Below are 17,988 nucleotides of genomic sequence, written 5' to 3' on the forward strand. Positions count from 1 at the left end.
ATTAATTTAAGAGCAGGTATCTTGTGAGATGGTCTTACGAATCTTTATCTGTAAGACATTCAACATTATCGATATTCACAATAAGAATTAATACTCTTAGCATAAAAAATAATACTTTTTCACGGATGACCTAAATAAGAGATCCGTCTTACAAAATATGACATATCCTATCATCACAAACAAATTTTTATCTTAATTTAGACATACAATTATTTACTGAACTATTATTAGTTAGTGCAACTTGCTGTTTTCTGGCAGCTAACGGGAAATGTCCACGCGCCACCTCCACCTCCACCTCCTGATCTTCTCCGCCGCCAACCTCTTCCTCTCCATATCCACACCACCACCCATCTCGGCCGCCACTCAACCCCGAGAACCCGCTCCAGTTACCCGCTTCCGCAGCTATCTCAAAATCAAGACCGCCCACCCCAATCCCGACTACACCACCGCCGTCAAATATCTGACAGTCCTCGCCTCAACCATCCCCACTCTCCAAATCAAGATTCTCTATCTTACGACACCGGAAAAGCCTCTTCTCCTCCTCACTTTGCCTGGCTCTAACCCGTCCCTCCCGGCGGTTCTCTTCAATTCTCACTTAGATTCCGTCCCCGTCGAATCCTCCAAATGGCTGCACGATCCCTTCGAAGCTCATTTATCTCCTGAAGATGGGAAGATATACGCTCGCGGCGCTCAGGACGACAAATGCATCGGTATGCAGTATCTTGAGGCTATCAAAGAGTTAAAAGCTAATCTTGATTTCTCCCCGTTGAGAACCGTGCACGTTTCTTACGTACCTGATGAAGAGATTGGAGGATTTGATGGGATGGCTAAGTTTGTTGAAAGCCAAGAGTTTAAAGAATTGAATATTGGGTTTGTAATGGATGAAGGGCAGGCGTCCATTAGAGATGAATTTAGAGTGTTTTATGCTGATAGGACTCCATGGCATATGGTGATCAAGGCTCAGGGATTACCGGGGCATGGCTCGAGAATGTTTGATAATAGTGCTATGGAGAATATGATGAAGAGCGTAGAAGTTATTACTAAGTTCAGAGATAGTCAGTTTGATCTTGTTAAGGCTGGATTGGCTGCAAATTCGGAGGTTATTTCAGTTAATCCCGTGTTTCTGAAGGCCGGAACTCCATCCCCTACCGTGAGTTTTTTCGTTCAAGTGATTTTTGTTGTGATTGATATGTGTGAAGTTGCTAGTGGATTTGGTTTAATAGGGATTTGTAATGAATATGCAACCATCTGAAGTGGAGGCTGGGTTCGATATTCGGCTGCCGCCTACGGCTGATCCGGATCTCATGAAGAGGAGAATTACAGAGGAGTGGGCTCCTGCATGGAGGAACATGACATATGAGGTGATTGTTAGTTTAGTGTGTGAGATTAAAGTGGAATCTGAAATTTAGTCTTTTATGCAGATTCAAGAATAACTTTGTTATTTATTCGGTTCTTTGATCACTATATCTTTGTAATTTATCAGGAGATAATGAATGAATTGTTGTGTGATATTATTTATGATATGTCGCCAATTATCGAGGTTGTTTGAGCTGGTATTCTGGTCTTGAAGTAGTACATTTCTGCATGTCGAAGAACTTGATCATTGGCAGACTTTTCGAGCAAATCAGATTACCAGGCTCTGGAAGTTGAATTGGTTAGCCCATGAAGAATATTGGAAGCTGCCACAAAGTGTACTGCACCCTGATGAATGCTTATTTTAGCCCTTCTCAGAGCTGAAACTGTGTATAGTTTTCTTCCTGTTTTGTATTTCACCTCTAGGATGAGTTCAGTCGGGTGGCCGAGACAATTGCTCTTTGGAAATGATATTGGTGAGCCACCTTTGAGTGAGCCAAGTGCAAGCTGTGATAGCTGCTTTATCATGATATAATGGCTAAATATACTCCATTCTAAAGTCAGACGGTCTATAGCTGACTCTCATTTCGATCTTTACCACGAACCCTGAAATGTTTCTTGAACATGATATAGATTGGCTTATACCGTTTAGAAACTGTGGTCTTACTATTGCCCCTCTAAGAGCTTACCAACACCCAATACACGAGCAAAATCTGGTTAGCTATATAACTTGGTTGAATAAATATCATTTCCCATCAAATAACCACCCCTACGGTTTAACAGTTGTTTCTGTCCTTCTCTTACTCCATTAAATGTCTTATGAGCCTTCAAGTTGGAAATCGAGAATGAAGTATTGACATTTTCCCATTTGGCAATAGAAATTAAGTGAATTTGTTTATAACATTGGAGAAATAGAAAATTGTGAGGAGTTTTAAAGACCCTTTTCGTGTTTTGTTCTTTTATTTTTATTTGTCTCCTTGAGTCTTTTTCCTTCCAAGAAATATTTAATAATTTATTTCGAATAGTATCTATGAAAAGGAAAAGTCTGTATAGGAAGCCTAACTGCTCCTATTTTTTGGCAGATCACCGAAAAAGGTCCTCTGAGAGACTACCTTGGGCGTCCTTTATTGACACCGACTAATGATTCTAATACATGGTGGTCTGTTTTTGAGCAAGCTATTGCAGAAGCTGGCGGAAAACTCGCAAAGCCTGAGATCTTGGCTTCAACGACGGATGCTCGATTCATGAGACAATTGGGAATTCCTACCCTCGGTTTCTCTCCAATGAAAAACACTCCTATATTACTTCATGATCATAACGAGGTGACTTAAAGTTCCATATTTATCTCTAGTTTATTTATTTAATCGTACTTCTAATTCTATCATCATGATTTTACTTTCTTGACAGTTTTTGAAGGACTGTGTTTATTTGGAGGGAATTAAGGTTTATAAGCACATAATCAAATCACTTGAGTTCTTTTGATGGAACTTCATCATCATAGTGAAACATCGGTAAATTTCCTGTTGATCCTCGAAGTTGCTTGATCATCCACTGGGGTACCTGTTTTATCTATATGGGATGAAGATCTGTTTGTATACTGCCTTTATCTTCTATAAGCCAGGATATTAAGCTATGCACTCTTTATAAAAGTTTGTCCTGGGCTGTTGGTTCTTGCGCTGAGATTCTTCAAACTTGAGAGAATGAACCAATGTGATATTTTTAATTTTATGACAACCTTTGATTCATGTGGCACCATTGAACTCACTTAATTGGGCACATTTAACTTAAAGGCTGTATGCCACTGTTTTCAAGTTGTGCTCAAGCTGTATTGTTCTCTTTTCTACTTGTATATGATTTCTTTGCTGCTAAACATTGCACGCCATGTTTATTACTTCTGAGGTAAGCTTTTAGATGGCATAAAAAAAATTTAGTGCCTAGTTCTTTCCAGATGTATCACATGGACCTTGAATAAAGGTTAGCATTCTTTCTAAGTATCTTCAAGTTTTTTCAGTAGGCATTATGAGAAAAGTTGTTTTCATTCCTTCTAATTTTGATGACGATGGATGAAGATATGATCTTGGAAGGATAAAATGACATGCTGTTTTCTTCTGTTCTCGTCTTGTATGATGTCAATTCGATTGCACTATTGTTTTGTTGAAAACTTTTCTCTAAATTCAAGTAATTGTATTCCAGGTGACCAAATTCCTTGGCATGAATATATTAAATGATGATGGTGACCAAAACTTAAGATTATGTTTGGTTTTATTTCCAGTCTATATTTCTGTCCGGTACATGAATAATGAGAATGATCACTAATTATATTTGTTTTACGTATTCTTCCCCTACTCAAGATGATGAGGGTGAGTACATCCACTCTATATATTTGGGGTATATATTCTTCCATATATTCATGTCGAATCAGATTATTTTCATTTGATGTTTCTGTACAACCATTTTGTAGCCAGTAATCTTTGGTATGAAATGACATTCCAATCTCCTGTTTGTCTCTTGTAAGTTGTATAAATGTTAATAATTTGTGTTCTTCTTACATGAGATGTGTCTCTGGTGAATACGTTCACATAGATATATAAAATAGGATTTTCAAACTCCATTTAGAATAGAAGGTCGAACAGTTCTATAACAAGCGCATTGCAGTTCAATTCTCATTCTATAGATGTGGTTAAAGTTGCCGATGTCTGGATCGAAAGGGCCACAAGTTGGTCGCTAATTGCCTAAGCCGCCAGCACCTTTGTGTCCTGCCTCCTTCATTTTGCGTGCCTCCCACATTTTGCAATCCATCTGTTCGGGTGCCATCTGAACCACGTGGCACCGACACTTCAAGACGGCAGACAGGGCAAGAATTGTGGAGCCGGAGCCAAGGGACGATGCAATCCGAATGGTACACATGGTTGCACGGCAGCTCCCTTGCTTCCATTGCAATTTTCAGTTCCTCTTTACAAACTGGGCATTCTTTGCCCGTTTGCAGATGCGATGGAGTAATTTTTACCGTAGGAATGGCTTCTATTGTCGATTCGGGAGCTGCTGGTGGGCCAGGCCTGTCATCTTGGGTCAGTTCCTCAACTAGTTCTTGCCATCCTGGTCCCGAAAAGTAGTTTCCTGGATCCAATGCATTCGGGAGTAGCCTCTCCCTGTTAGGATCCGGGCGAGGTGGCCGAAGGATGATCCAGGTTCTAGGCCTGGCCAGAATCCCACTCTCCGGACCCCAACCATCAATATCTTCATCAAACATAGAGTTTCTTCTCCTGGGCCATAGCCAGTTTCGGTTTCTGGCATCTTCCGTCTCCCTATGGCGACGTCGTTCCCCATTTTGGACCCCAATTCTAGCATCTTCCATGTCTCTGTATCGACGTCGTCCCCCTTCTGGTACCCCTATTCGTTCCAAATCACTAACCTCTGCCCTATTAGGTTGATTCAACATGAGGGAAAGTGCTTCTAAAATCCTTGCCTCCGGCGAAGGGTCAAATGAAGTGAATTCAAGAACCGGCCTAGGCCTCCCAACATCGATTTGATACAGGAACTGGCCGAAGCATCGAGGGCAAAGGATGTTGGAGGGGTCGTCATATGCGATCCTAACCATCCGATGACATTGGTAACACCAAAAGAGCTGGAAGTTCCCCGTGCCGGGAACTCCCTCATTTGGAGGATTCAAAGACATGGGAATGGTATATTAAAGTTTCCAAGGATCAATTGTGTTTCTTGGTTTTATGACATTATATATATTGAGTGAATCAGACAAGAAAAAAGTTAAAAAGATGTTTTTAGGAAGTTGTGATAACCGAATCTTTGTGTTCTCTTTCTTCTCATGCAATTTAGTGATCCCTTGTGTTCATTGTTTTCTCTTGCAGGAAGCTTGTGTAGAAAGAAAAGGATGAGATAAGATATCAAGTGGAAAATCAAGAATGTATCATTTCATACTCCATCTGATAAATTTTTAAACTTTACATAATTATTTAGATATTTTTAGCAGGACTGGGATAAATTAGCGTAAGAAATTTGAAAAATTAATGAGTTTAAATGGAACAACATTGGATATTTTTCTGGATCTTCGGAGAGATGTCAACGGGGTGTTACAGCGGGTTTGGCCAAACTTATGATCGATCACCAGTGTCGTACCCGAGATTTCGAGAGTCTGGATCTTAGAAATTGAACCCCTTGGATGATACTATCACCATTTTTTCATTATTATAGCTAGAGAAACTACTCTTCTGATTCATTTTTTATGTTGATAAGTTTCAATAATATTATCGTTATCTTTTTCATTCATTTGTTTGCTGTGAAAGCTCGAACCACATTTTTATTATAGTTATCATCAATAGATGAATCAAACTTTTAACATTATTATTGTTTTGATATTTTTTTTTTGAAAATATGTTAGGCAAATTATATTTCTTGTTATATCCTGTGGTGGAGTCGGGGTTTTTGTGGCGAAAATGTTTTGTAAAATAATGTTTTTATATAATTTTTTTTTTTTTTGTCGAGGGCCAATCATTTTGGGTTATTCATGAAAAAATATTACTTTTTATGTTAAAGTATTATTTTTTTATCGTAAATATCGGTATGATTGATACGTCTCACAGATAAAGATTCGTGATACTGTCTTATAAGAGATCTGCTCTTTTGTTAAATAGTTTCAGTATTTTTGAGACGGAATACGATGAGACGAAGCTTACCTAATATATGTCCAGCTCGGCCAAATTTTGATGATACCCATTCTAATCGACTATCTAATCGATTCAGGGAAGTGGGTAAAAATCCTTCTGATTGTTTAAAATTTGGATTGATTATAATATTTTTAAAATATTAAATTTTTATATATTTTATTAATAATTTAAAAATAAAAAATATTAAAGGAGGAGCCGGGTCTGAAACCTCTAACCCTTCAATTAATTTTCAAGGCTCAATTTTAAATTTTTAATAAAAAATTATTAATTGTGTTTTTTTTTCAATTTTGATATTATGTGTTATTAAATTTTAGTTTTAATCATATATTTTATGATTTTTGGTAATTTTAGTCGTGTTAATTGGAAATATTGATGTGACATTATACATGTCAGAAAAAAATTAACATAATATTTCATTGACTAAAAGCTTCAAAACACTTAAAATAAGCTCGAACGAATAATAAATAAATTTGTTATAACAAAAAATGACCAACTAAAAAAAAAACATAAAATACTAAAAATGCAATTTTTCATATTAAGTTTTTTTTAAAAAAAACCGTTATATATAGAAATAAAAAAATTTCATCCTGCAACGACGTCGTCAGACTAATTGCTCTCTCTGAGGTAAGATTCTTTTCCTCTACCTCTCCTCTTCCCGATTCTCATGAAATTAAACTAGTTTGGAATTTCGAAACAAATGGTATTAGTGGGAAATTGATGCTATTAGGATTATTTTAGGGTTTATTGTACAATTTTCTTCTGGGTTTTGTATATTTTTCTTGTTACTGTTTTAAACAGGTTCAGTTGGATTGAATTTTGATGAGAAGGTGAAGAAAATAGAGATTTTTCTATCGCAGATGGATGGGAAAGCGGAGGTTAAACAGCTCGAGGAATGTTCGGTTTCGAAGTACGGTTTTTGTATTACCATTGCACGTTAATCTCCGTTGTGCATAAGGTTTTCTTGATGCTTTGTCAATGTCGTGCACCAAGTGTTTGTTTAAATGCTTTCTGGGGAGGGGGGGGGGGGGGGGGGGGTGTTCTTCGAGAGCATGAGCCTTTTGTGTCGACTGAGTGGAATAAAAAGGGTGAAGGTGTGATCATGATGAATTTTGGAATAAATTAAGCTGTTTAAGACTGTAAAAAGTTCACATTCGTAGCTACTGCTTCCGGCACGAAAACCAATTGCTGATTTAATATTCTCTTCTATAGATAAAACCCTGTTGAATTCTCACAAGATTCGGGTTTTTGCTTGTCTTCTTGTAATTGAACCCTCCCTTGCCAACAGTCATCGCTGAGACTTCTGATCATCGTCATGGTAGGGTCGAGTGTCTAGATCACGTAGACGTGTGAATAGCCCCGTAACTTCGGGAGAAGGGGTGCCACCTGTTTGAACAGCCTCAGTTAATCCTGTGTGAAAATTATCCAGCTTAGTTTACCCAGCCTCGGTTGTTATCTCAGTAAAAGTCTTGTTTTTGCTGGAATATTGATTCAGAATCTTCTTTTTTCTTGTCTAATAATCAAATTATTGACATGACTCTAATGTTAGATATCAAGATTGGGGGTGGTTTTACAGGATATTGTGCCTTAACTACAGTTTTCAGAAAGAAAAATGTTATATATACAATGAACATTACACACACGCTTACATATTGTTTTTGAAATTACAAAACCACTCCAAATGCACTTTAATTGAAATAGCTCTTTAAAAATGTTTTTGGGTAGTTTTATAATTTCAAAAGCAATAGGTAACCGTGTGTGTAACCTTCATTGTACATTTAGGATAACTCTTTTGAAAATTGATGTTAAAGGCTGAATAAGATTGATTGATATTGTTCCAGCTTCCAGGAAACGAGAAGTAGATGAATAACATTTCATACATTTCGAACAAATGAATGGATTTGGTTGTGCATCTACAATTCATCGAAATGGAAAGTTTTGTTCTTTCTTCGCCCATTACTGTGTTTTATATTACTTATGTTGAATCCTGATCTTGTTTAAACATAAATTCCTGTAGTGCACTGGGCACATGGGTTTTCTCCGTAGCTGGTGCCTTGCTTGCTATCCCCGTGGGAATAAAACGGAAATCCTTGGCACCACTTGTATTTTTTGGCACAACCGGCACCATGCTCGACATAATCATGGGAATCAGCGCCTGTGAAAGAGAACACGCTGAACGGCAGATGAAGCTTCTGGAGGAAGCACAAAATGCAGAAAATGCTGGGGCTGAAACATGACCGCATTTATGATGCCGTTTATTCTCCTCGGGTTGTCTGCGCGTAATGAGAAGCGTTCTTGTAGCCAGAAATATTTGCTGTAAGTCGAGATTTCGAATGTCGATTTCCCTTCATATGCCCAATAAAAGAAGCTGTTTCTTCTCTGTTGATGGTTGAATCTTGAGATTACACTGACTTGTGTTTGGTAAATGTTTGAATCCGATTTATTACCAATTTTAAAATGGCAAGCAACTATTCTTCACCATTTTTTCCGTTTCTAAAACAAAAGTAACGAAATAAAAAATGCATGCTGATGACTTATTTTCCAAACCATCCTAGCACAATTGCACAAACGCTTTTATCATTAATTAGAAATTATCATTAATTCTAAATATAAAATTAACCTTGAAGAATAATTTTTTTATTATATTTTAAAAGGTTAAGGTTTAAACATGTTATATTAATTTGTTAAATATAACATGTTAAAATATTTAAATATACAAAATATTTTAACGATAAATATACTAAATTTAAAAATATTTTTTGATATATAAATAAATGGAAAACTGAAATTTTAGTAATAAATGATATATATATACCTATATAATTTTGGTTAGATAAAAAATTCGCAAAAACTCACGTGATCTCGTTACACTGATCAATTTTGTGAGATGAATATTCAATTCAACTCGATTAATAATATAATATTTTATGTTATAATATCATTTTTCACAGTAAAAATATCATTTTTTTAGTTATGTTATGAAGAAGGTAAAAATTTGTGTGAGACGGTCTTACGGGTCGTATTTTGTGAGACATATATCTTATTTGGGTCATCCATGAAAAAGTATTACTTTTTATGCTAAAAGTATTATTTTTTATTGTGAATATCGGTATAGTTGATCCGTCTCACAGATAAAGTATTCGTAAAACCATCTCACAAGAGACCTACTCTATGAAAAATATTATTTAATATGTGCTAGAAGTATAAATCATGTCGACCTGTCTCTGTCGGATATCTATTCTAACAAACTTCAGTCTTACTCTTCATCTTTATTACTTTTACAATTTTTTTGGTCATTATTGTTGATATAGCATGGAACAAATAACCAAAATCGTAAGTAAGACTAATGTATTAGATTAAAATTATGAAGACAAAAATTTCAAAAATTAAAATTATAAAGACAATCATTAGGAAAAAAACATATGGAGCTGAAATTACATATTTGCCCTGAACAAAAGCTGAATTCATCTCCAAAAGACAGCAAAGAAGAATAAAAGAGGAAAATGAATATATATACAAAATGGCCAAAGAAGCAGAGAGAGATTTGTCTCGTGGGATGCCTTAGCCCCAGAATCGCCATTCTAAGAATTCAATTTTATTCATGGAAGAAACCCTTTCGGAGCGCGGGAAATCGGCGGCGGCCACCGTGATCTTCATCCTCGTCTTCTGTTTCCACTTCGCCTCAAAATACCTCGATTCGTTTAAGAAAAAGGCAATCTTTGTTTTATTTGTTTTTCTATATTACTATCGTTTTTTTTTTACAAAAAAAAAAACATCGATCATGATCGGAAAATATTATATTGGTTTGGAATTTATTTACTTGATTGCGAAATTAGCATTTTTTGTTACCTTTTTTGACGATTTTCTGTGTAATATTGTGTAGAGAGGATCAACGAGTGAGGTGGATGCTCAATTGCGAGCAGAGATCAACCAGCTCTTGAAGGAGGCTAATTCCTTATCACAGTGAGTATTTATTTCTTTATTGTAAATTCATGTTATCCATGCTTTATTGAGATTTGAGAGGCTATTCCCTTATAATTTTTGCTTGTGAAACGAAGGCATTCATTCATCATCAATAATTTTTTTTCAAATTGGGAATTAACCGATTGTGCTGCCTAGCTAGTCTAGCCACATTGTCTCGGCTGATATGCCCGTGTATTGGCATTCTTGAGCCTAGGAATTTAGGCCGCCACGTGATTTACATGTAGTTTCGATGTGCATTGAACAAGTATTAATTGCATGCTTTTCATATGTTATAGTCAAATTTATGCCATCAGGTGATTTGCCCTGCCCAGTTGGTTGTTCGATATGACTGTCTGCTAATTCAGCTTATGATTTTTTGACGAACTTTATCTAGACAACTTGCGTAAATATTTTGGATTTGTTTGAATTTGCAAAATTTTCCTGGTCTGTTGATAAACATAAAGACTGCAACATCACAAATAACTTGGGTGTTGTATTAATTGACAATTTGGCTTCTCTTCAACTTGGAGACTGGAGGAGCGGGCGTGATATGTTATTTTACTGTATTTCTAGTGTGTGGAGTAGATATAGTAATTTTATAATCTGGTAATTTCAGGCCTTCAACATTTGCACAATCTGCGAAGCTAAGAAGGATGGCAGCAGCCAAGGAAAAAGAGCTTGCAAAAAGTAGGATTTTTTAAAGTTATGTCCGACTTATTTTCTTTTTCAGTGATCAGCTGTTAAGGTCTTGTGGCAGTTGGTTAGTCATTATAGGTTAATGTAAATGAGTGAATAAGAGTTTAGATCTTTGTTTTACAAAACAAGTATTAAACAGACACATCGTTAGAATCACTTATCTTTCGATGTATTAATCATTGATATAAGCTCTGAACAACGACAGATACTATTCAGCTATTTGGGCACGGTACTTTCCTGTGTGAATTGGTGATAAAATTCGCCTTTTACTCAATTTTAGTGCCATGATTGTGTGGAGAGCATAGTTTAGAGCATACAACAAAGAATAAAACACTGTCGAGCTTTCTAGCAGGGAAATTTTGCGAAGTTCAATTGGTCCTGCTGTCACATGATCTGCATAAAGTCAATGGTCGATTCCCCTTGTTTACTAACGCTGGCATCATTGCTTTCTGTTTCTTCTCTTATTTCTTGCTTATTCTTACATTTGAGCATTGGAAAACACAAATGTTAATATGAGTACGAGCTACTTTTTAAAGAGAAGATCCATTTGGATCGGGAATCACACTGATATGTCACCTGATATCGCAGGGAATGTGATAACTAATTTGACCAATTTTCCTGAACTGTGGATGTTTTATTCTAGACGTTCCATATGCAAGGGAATCCAAAGCTGCATGCCTGCATCACTTTTTGGCCCCACTATAGTTTTGTATCGAGTTATATGACCTTGTCCTTTTCATGCCGTCTTTCTTGATCATTATTTCTGTAATGTCAAGTTAATGCACTCTTAAGTATCCTTTGGTTTTCTACTGTCTATGGTTTACTTTCATTTGGTGATATTTCCTCATATGAGTGTCTCAATTGTTTTAAGTTGACATTACGCTATGACCAAATCTCATGTTTCATTTGACGTGTTTGAGGTTCATGTCTTTTTCGGCCACTATTCATCTTGTCATTTTTTTTTCTAATTTTATGTTTGCTTTACTGCATCTGTATTGATATGTTAGACGCTCAAGCTTCTAGTGTTTTGATGTACTGTGCAGATAAAGAACTACACAATAAAGATACAAAATCATCATTTGATTCCTATGAAAATCTCTTAAAAATATCAAAGGTTACTCAAATAACACTTGAATTTTTGATTACCAAATGTTGCATTTATTGAAATATTCTGGATTTTAATTCTGCTTTTTTTTAATCAGTTCCTTTCATACGCTTTGCTGATTTTATGGTTTTGGGGGATGCCGGTGGCTACGATATCTGATCAGCTCGTGCAACCCTTTGGTATTTTTTTTCCTTCTTTCATAATTTTTTCTCCATTCAGAGATTCTATCGCTCATTTTGGAGTTTTGATTTCTGATCACAATCTTGAGCCAATGTATTTGCTTCCTTGCTATTCATTGTTTTTGCTTGTCTGCTTGTTAGTAAGAGTGCTGAAAAATTGAGCTATTGTTGTGATTTTCTGTTGATTGGGCAAAAAAGCTTTACATCTAGTCCCACTATTGCAGGTAAGGTGTTATCTTGGAGAGCAGGAAGATCTTTGAAGGACAGCGTAATGGTAACATAGTTCAAACCTAGAGTTTTAACTTTTTTGTCTATTCATAATTAAGAATACTCGTTGAAATTTCGCAATCATTTTGTGTTACAACAATCTATCTAGTTAGATCTTGCCTTTATTCGCTAAGCTGCTATTGAGTGATGGATATGCGGGTGTGCAACTTCTTGATGCTGCTTTGGCAAAATGAGATAAAGTAAGATAATGTTTTATTCTATACCAGGTAAAGAACTTAGCCCACAAGGATAAACCGCTTCGAGAGATGTTTTCGTTACATTTTGTTGTTTCTAGAAATGGTGTTAAATGGACCAATATTACTCACAAAGGGGTTCAATCTAGGGAACACTTCGTTCTTGTTTCTATGTTTTATTGACATTGATCATCATATGAAATAAATTCACGAACATAAGAGGCTAATTAAACCATCTTCGATTACCCACACCTGAATTGACAGAAAAGAGCGAGCTCGAGTTTTCGTCATGGCTCTCTTTCACATGAGGTTTCTGATTGTTAATTAAATGGTTTTGCAGGTTGGAATCATACCATGGTTGATTCTGTCCACTCGGGTTAGCAAGTTTATCTGCAGGAAGCTACTCAAGTAAATGTAAGATAATATACAGAAATAAGATATTACTCAGCCTCTTATTTTCTCGTCTATCCTGATGTAATGGTGATTTTGTTGTATGTTTCTAGGTTTATTTTTTGGTTCAAAATATTCAATTTTGATCTGAATATGTTGTGTGGTGTAAAAAATTAATCATCCAGCCTTTAAATTTGATTTATTAATAAATTGTACACTTGTGCATTTTTAATTATGTTTTATTTTATTCATCGAAGATTAATTGTATGATGAATTATATTATTCCGTTGCATGTTGTGTTAAGATGTTACAACATTGCACCAACACTTGTACATGATTCACATATTCTCCATCTATTCAGTACTTTTATGTCAAATGACTCTTTCAATCATAATTATATTTACTTTGGACGAGGGATCCTTATTTGCTCACAAATCATAATTGGATTCCCCATTGGTCACCCATATATTGATGACGGGTGTTCATCGGTCGGTTCGGTTCGATTTTTAGTTTTTTATTTCAATTTTTTCGGTTTTTCAATTTTAGAAATATATAAATCCGATATCTGAACCATTTTCTGAAACGTTTACTACTCTTTTTTTTTTTTGACAGAGTTTACTACTCTTTTTTTAAAATATACCGGAATTTTTTTTCTTTCTGTACTACTCAGCAAACCTTAACCATGATAACAAGTAGTATACATACAATCACATGTATCAATAAAATATTTTTACTAAAAATAGTTTTTCATGAATATGCATAAGCTTTACACATTTTTCATTTCATCATAAAAATTTTTCATTCATCATATACGTATACGTTTTTCTTTTTATTGAATTCAGATCGTTAACTGTGACTTCGTTTTAGCTGTAGGTCGATGGATTCATCTACGTATAACCATGGCACCGGACGGCGGGGACATCAGCGACATTCTCATCCGTCAACTGAGCATTGGTCTTACATATCATCATATCATTTCGATGAAATACGATCGTCGGGCTCCCTCTATGGACTTTTCCCTCACGATATCTCCAATCATATCGTTATCTCACAATCAAATCACCTCCTTCAATCTTTTTGTTATTTTTGAACACTTATAAAAATTCATGCATATTCATTTTTCTTTTAAACCAAGCATGCAACACGTCTTTTAGCATTAACGTTTCATCATAAAATTCTATAAACGTTTAAAATAAACATTTTAACATTCATTACAGCTTCAGGGCACTGCCAGGACGTCTAACATTTTTCAGGTGTAAAATGACCGTTTATCTCCTGAAACCCTAATTTTCCTCAATTTATCCTTAGACATTAGAACGATGACCCAAATTTTATACACCCTTAACATAACACCTTAAAATACAACCATAAATATTTTTTAGACATAAACTTACGTTTCTCGACTAATTTCTCAATTCGTATTTGAAATTTAGACGTACATCCCGATTTTGACCCGAATTGACTCTAAACTTAACCCAACTTGAACCATAACTTATTAACCATACCTTATACGACCCAAATCAAGCCAATTAAGACACTTGAACAAGCCTAGGAAGCTGTTAGAAAATTCTGCTCATTCAAACCAAGTCCTAGTTTGCACCAACTCTTAGTCCCTTCGACTTCAGCCCTTAACCAACATGTCCAGACCCTAGCTGACCATCCTAGGATCATGACTGACCCCTACACTTCCTAGCCGAAAAAGAAGGACTTTCTTCATGCCAGAAAGAGCAAGAGTACCGCCCGAGAAGAACGGAAAGACCCTACTGGACGGAGCTTGAGAAGCCTAGAACCCATAGCCACTCAACCACCCGTGACCCTTAAGCCATACACGACCCAAGCTTCTCGTCTCCGTCCTAGGCTTCGCACCAACACTCCCTTGAGCCATCTAGGACCATGACTAGACCCTAATAGGACACATGATCACGTCCTTACAGCAGCTAACAGCCTGCTTCTTCCTAGGGCCAAAAACGCAAGCCCTTATCCCATGAAAACACTATTTTTTGCTCAGCATGACACCCTAGCACGTCCAGCCCTCAAACATACGCCTAAGGACCCTTAAACATGTTAAAAAAAACGTTCCTTCCCATAGCCCTACCATTGCAGCCCCTTTGTGCATCATAAACAAGAGTTTTAAAAGATGAAAACTCTAGTTTTGTTCATGTTATACCATAAAAACTGAAAATATACAAAGTGTATCATGTTTTTCATGTAATCATATATCAAAACATATAATATAGTGTGGAAGATGAGTGAAAGAAGATTATGTAAGGACCGTGTATCGTATTATCGTAAATCCTATGTTGATTATCGATAATTCATGAAATTGTCATGTGATTATGTATATGATGTATATCATGACAATGAAAGTGAGAAAATAGATAGTGAGGATGAAAGATTGTATTAGAAATTGATTTGTATTTGAAACATGTGATGAACCGCAACAGAAAAGTGACACATGTTACGATTTTTAGCATAATTAACTAGAGTATTGGTCCAAATGACATGAGGCCAATTTCATTGGAAAGATAATACATAATACTAAAACTTTCATTGTTTTGAGTTTTGTCCAAATCCATTTGGAAATATGGGCAAAATCATCCCGAAGTGTATCGTGTGCGTTGTAGTTCCTACAATGACAGTTTGGGAGAATGAGCATAACTCTCGCATCCGATATCCAAATTGAGTAAGGTTAGTGGCAAATGAAAGCCAAGACATAGATCTACAACTTTCCTGTTTACCACGTTCGCTAATTCGAAACCTAAAATAGCGTTTCGGACAGAGCAAGACGCGCACCCGCGCAAAACTGTGCTGCGCGGGCAGTGCTGGGCGCACGGCCGCGCGTGTTTTGTCGCCACCGCGCGCGGTGTACTGTTGTGCACGATATAAGAGGTGATAAAGATCAGATTTTCAGTATTTATCTTCTTATTCCTTCGAAGGTTTGAGAGGAAAAGTGGGAATTTGAATTCAAACGTACGAAATCACCTCGAAACGTTATCCAAACGCGAAACAAATTATATATTCGGAATCCCCGCGCCGAGAGCTTTCTTTTGAGGTAAGTTTCTTCTAGTTTCAGCAGCTCTAAATATTAAAGTGCTGGAATAGCATGTATTTGAAGTTGATTTCAATATATGCGATAGAATAACCGATAATAAACTTGTATTCGAAGTCGGAATTGAATTATGTTATGATTTCAACTTGATATGAATTTTCAAAGTTTCAAAATATATTTGAAACTTATATTGATGATTTTGAATGATGTTATTGATTGAAATAAATGTGTTATTGATGTAGATAGATTATTATACCGATATCTTCAAACTACATCGATTGGAACGAAGAATTGAGGTATGTTAAGACCGGGTAACATACGACAGGTATCTGTATCATATTATATATGTTTGATTGATTTGATTGAGAATATGTGTCTATATCCTTATGTGATAACTTGATGTGTCATACATGACATTGTGATTGGAATATCGATGTATAAAATAAATATTTTGTTAACACACATCGTTTGATGCATACATCGATACATGACATGCACGTTGAGCTATGATCCTTGGATACCCTGATATGATTTGATTTGATTCTGGGATTTGTGAACACAATGCTATGTTTGGTATTATATGACCCTTAAGGCATAGTCATTTGTGGCCCCGACGATTGATTGAGATTGGGATTTGATGGCGCTTTGTCGATGTTATCATACGAGTATCCCTGATTGAGGCCGGTGTGCCAGCTCGAGCATTGATTTGATAATGATTCGTTTGATTCTGACACGTGCTCAGTGGATGGGCATTTGACCTGATACCTCCACGACATGCATGCATTGCATATCATATATCATCGTGTAGATATCTGTTGTATATATGATGGTTGTTCCATACGGAGCTTTGCTCACCCCCAAAGGGGGGGCTGTTGTTGTCTTTGTGTGTGGACAATGGCAGGTACTCCAGGATATCAGAAGACCAGAGAGGGTGCTTCTGGAGGGAGTCACTGTTGAGTTGAGGTTTTATGCTTTGTTTCCCAGTATATATGTATATATCTCTATATACCGTGGCATGTCCCGAGGATATGAGTTGTTTGTTTGTAGTTGGTCTTGATTACGTGTGGGCGTGTTTTATGATGTAAGATGAAATACTATTTTTAGTATTCAAATAAGATGTTTTGGGCTCATCGTAAAGAAAATTTAAACTCGTTTTCCGTTGTAATTAATTAACCATAATCAGATTGTGTTGTAATAACGATTAGGAGTTAAGGGACCCCACATTGTATGGTATTAGAGCATAGCTGGGAATGCTCAATTGAGTCTTGTGTACACGTGAATAGACACAAATGAATTGTGCGCTTGTGTTTGATTTATTTGTATTACTTGCTCCAACTTGATTTAATTTGAGTAAGTTATTGATGAGATTATTGATATAAGATGATGATGATGTGAAATTGATATTGATTTGTGATATTCATCCTCCGATTTGTAGATGGATCCCACAAATAAAACTGCGAGTAGCAGTACTGAGAGGATAGTTGGACAATTTGAAGGATTGTCCATGGATTTAGTGATGGCTCGATTCCAGGATTTGAAACCACCGAGGTTTTTTGGCACCGAGAGTGCAGAAAGAGAAGAGGCCTGGTTGAAAGATATCGAGTATTTGTTTAATATCGTTGAATATTCTAAGGCTCGGCGAATGAATCTTGCTTTGTATAATTGAAAGACTGAGCAAAATCTTGGTGGGAAATCGCTGAGATTGGACTGAAAGAGGCCGGGATTGAAGTCACCTGGGATGTCTTCAAGGTCCAGTTTTTGGAGCAGTATTCCCCTCTTCTTATTATAGTGCTCAAGAGAATGAATTTAATAGTCTGCAGCAGGGAACGATGACTGTTGCAGAATATGCTTCGAAGTTTTCGACTTTGTTGAAGTATGCACCTCACGTAGCTGCGAATGCAAAATGCGAAATATAACAGGTTTGTGAATGGACTGCATCCTGCTATATATACTTTTGTCATTTCAGGCTTGCCTACGAGCTACGCAGAGACAGTTGAACGAGCAAAGGCCGCCGAAGCTGGACTAAGGCGAGGAGGTCCAAAGTATACTCCTCCACCTCCAGTGTCAGCTCAGCAGTCTACCTTGCGTCCGAGAGGTAGGAAGTTTAAGAAGA

General features: G+C 36.4%; 4 protein-coding genes across 7 annotated transcripts; 3 read left to right on the plus strand and 1 right to left on the minus strand.

Annotated features, from left to right (window-relative positions):
* The first annotated feature begins 213 nt into the window (after positions 1-213).
* LOC142521463 (uncharacterized) lies at positions 214-5,533 on the plus strand. Of its 4 annotated transcripts, none has more exons than XM_075624666.1 (5): positions 214-1,150; positions 1,224-1,361; positions 2,436-2,675; positions 2,761-2,864; positions 5,220-5,533. In XM_075624666.1, the coding sequence occupies exons 1-4, from the start codon at positions 269-271 to the stop codon at positions 2,833-2,835; spliced, it is 1,335 nt and encodes a 444-aa protein (XP_075480781.1). In that variant the 5' UTR covers positions 214-268; the 3' UTR covers positions 2,836-2,864; positions 5,220-5,533. The 4 variants fall into 4 exon arrangements, with proteins under 4 accessions (XP_075480781.1, XP_075480783.1, XP_075480782.1 ...); XM_075624668.1 differs by lacking the exon at positions 5,220-5,533 and adding an exon at positions 3,368-3,601; XM_075624667.1 differs by lacking the exon at positions 5,220-5,533 and adding an exon at positions 3,547-3,601.
* LOC142521464 (E3 ubiquitin-protein ligase RZF1-like) lies at positions 3,851-5,213 on the minus strand. Its single transcript, XM_075624669.1, has one exon. It carries the CDS (start codon positions 5,027-5,029, stop codon positions 4,034-4,036), a length of 996 nt encoding a protein of 331 aa, XP_075480784.1. The 5' UTR covers positions 5,030-5,213; the 3' UTR covers positions 3,851-4,033.
* A 1,050-nt stretch (positions 5,534-6,583) lies between the features above and the next one.
* Positions 6,584-8,514, plus strand: LOC142521466 (uncharacterized). The gene is made up of 3 exons (XM_075624670.1): positions 6,584-6,659; positions 6,834-6,942; positions 8,050-8,514. The coding sequence occupies exons 2-3, from the start codon at positions 6,893-6,895 to the stop codon at positions 8,267-8,269; spliced, it is 270 nt and encodes an 89-aa protein (XP_075480785.1). The 5' UTR covers positions 6,584-6,659; positions 6,834-6,892; the 3' UTR covers positions 8,270-8,514.
* Positions 8,515-9,496: 982 nt separating this feature from the next.
* LOC142521273 (protein GET1-like) lies at positions 9,497-13,093 on the plus strand. The gene is made up of 7 exons (XM_075624501.1): positions 9,497-9,744; positions 9,916-9,995; positions 10,612-10,682; positions 11,735-11,805; positions 11,894-11,975; positions 12,200-12,249; positions 12,777-13,093. The coding sequence occupies exons 1-7, from the start codon at positions 9,634-9,636 to the stop codon at positions 12,846-12,848; spliced, it is 537 nt and encodes a 178-aa protein (XP_075480616.1). The 5' UTR covers positions 9,497-9,633; the 3' UTR covers positions 12,849-13,093.
* The last annotated feature ends 4,895 nt before the right edge of the window (positions 13,094-17,988 follow it).

This window comes from Primulina tabacum, chromosome 12, assembly GCF_025594145.1.
Source record: "Primulina tabacum isolate GXHZ01 chromosome 12, ASM2559414v2, whole genome shotgun sequence".
NCBI classification, from domain to species: domain Eukaryota; kingdom Viridiplantae; phylum Streptophyta; class Magnoliopsida; order Lamiales; family Gesneriaceae; genus Primulina; species Primulina tabacum.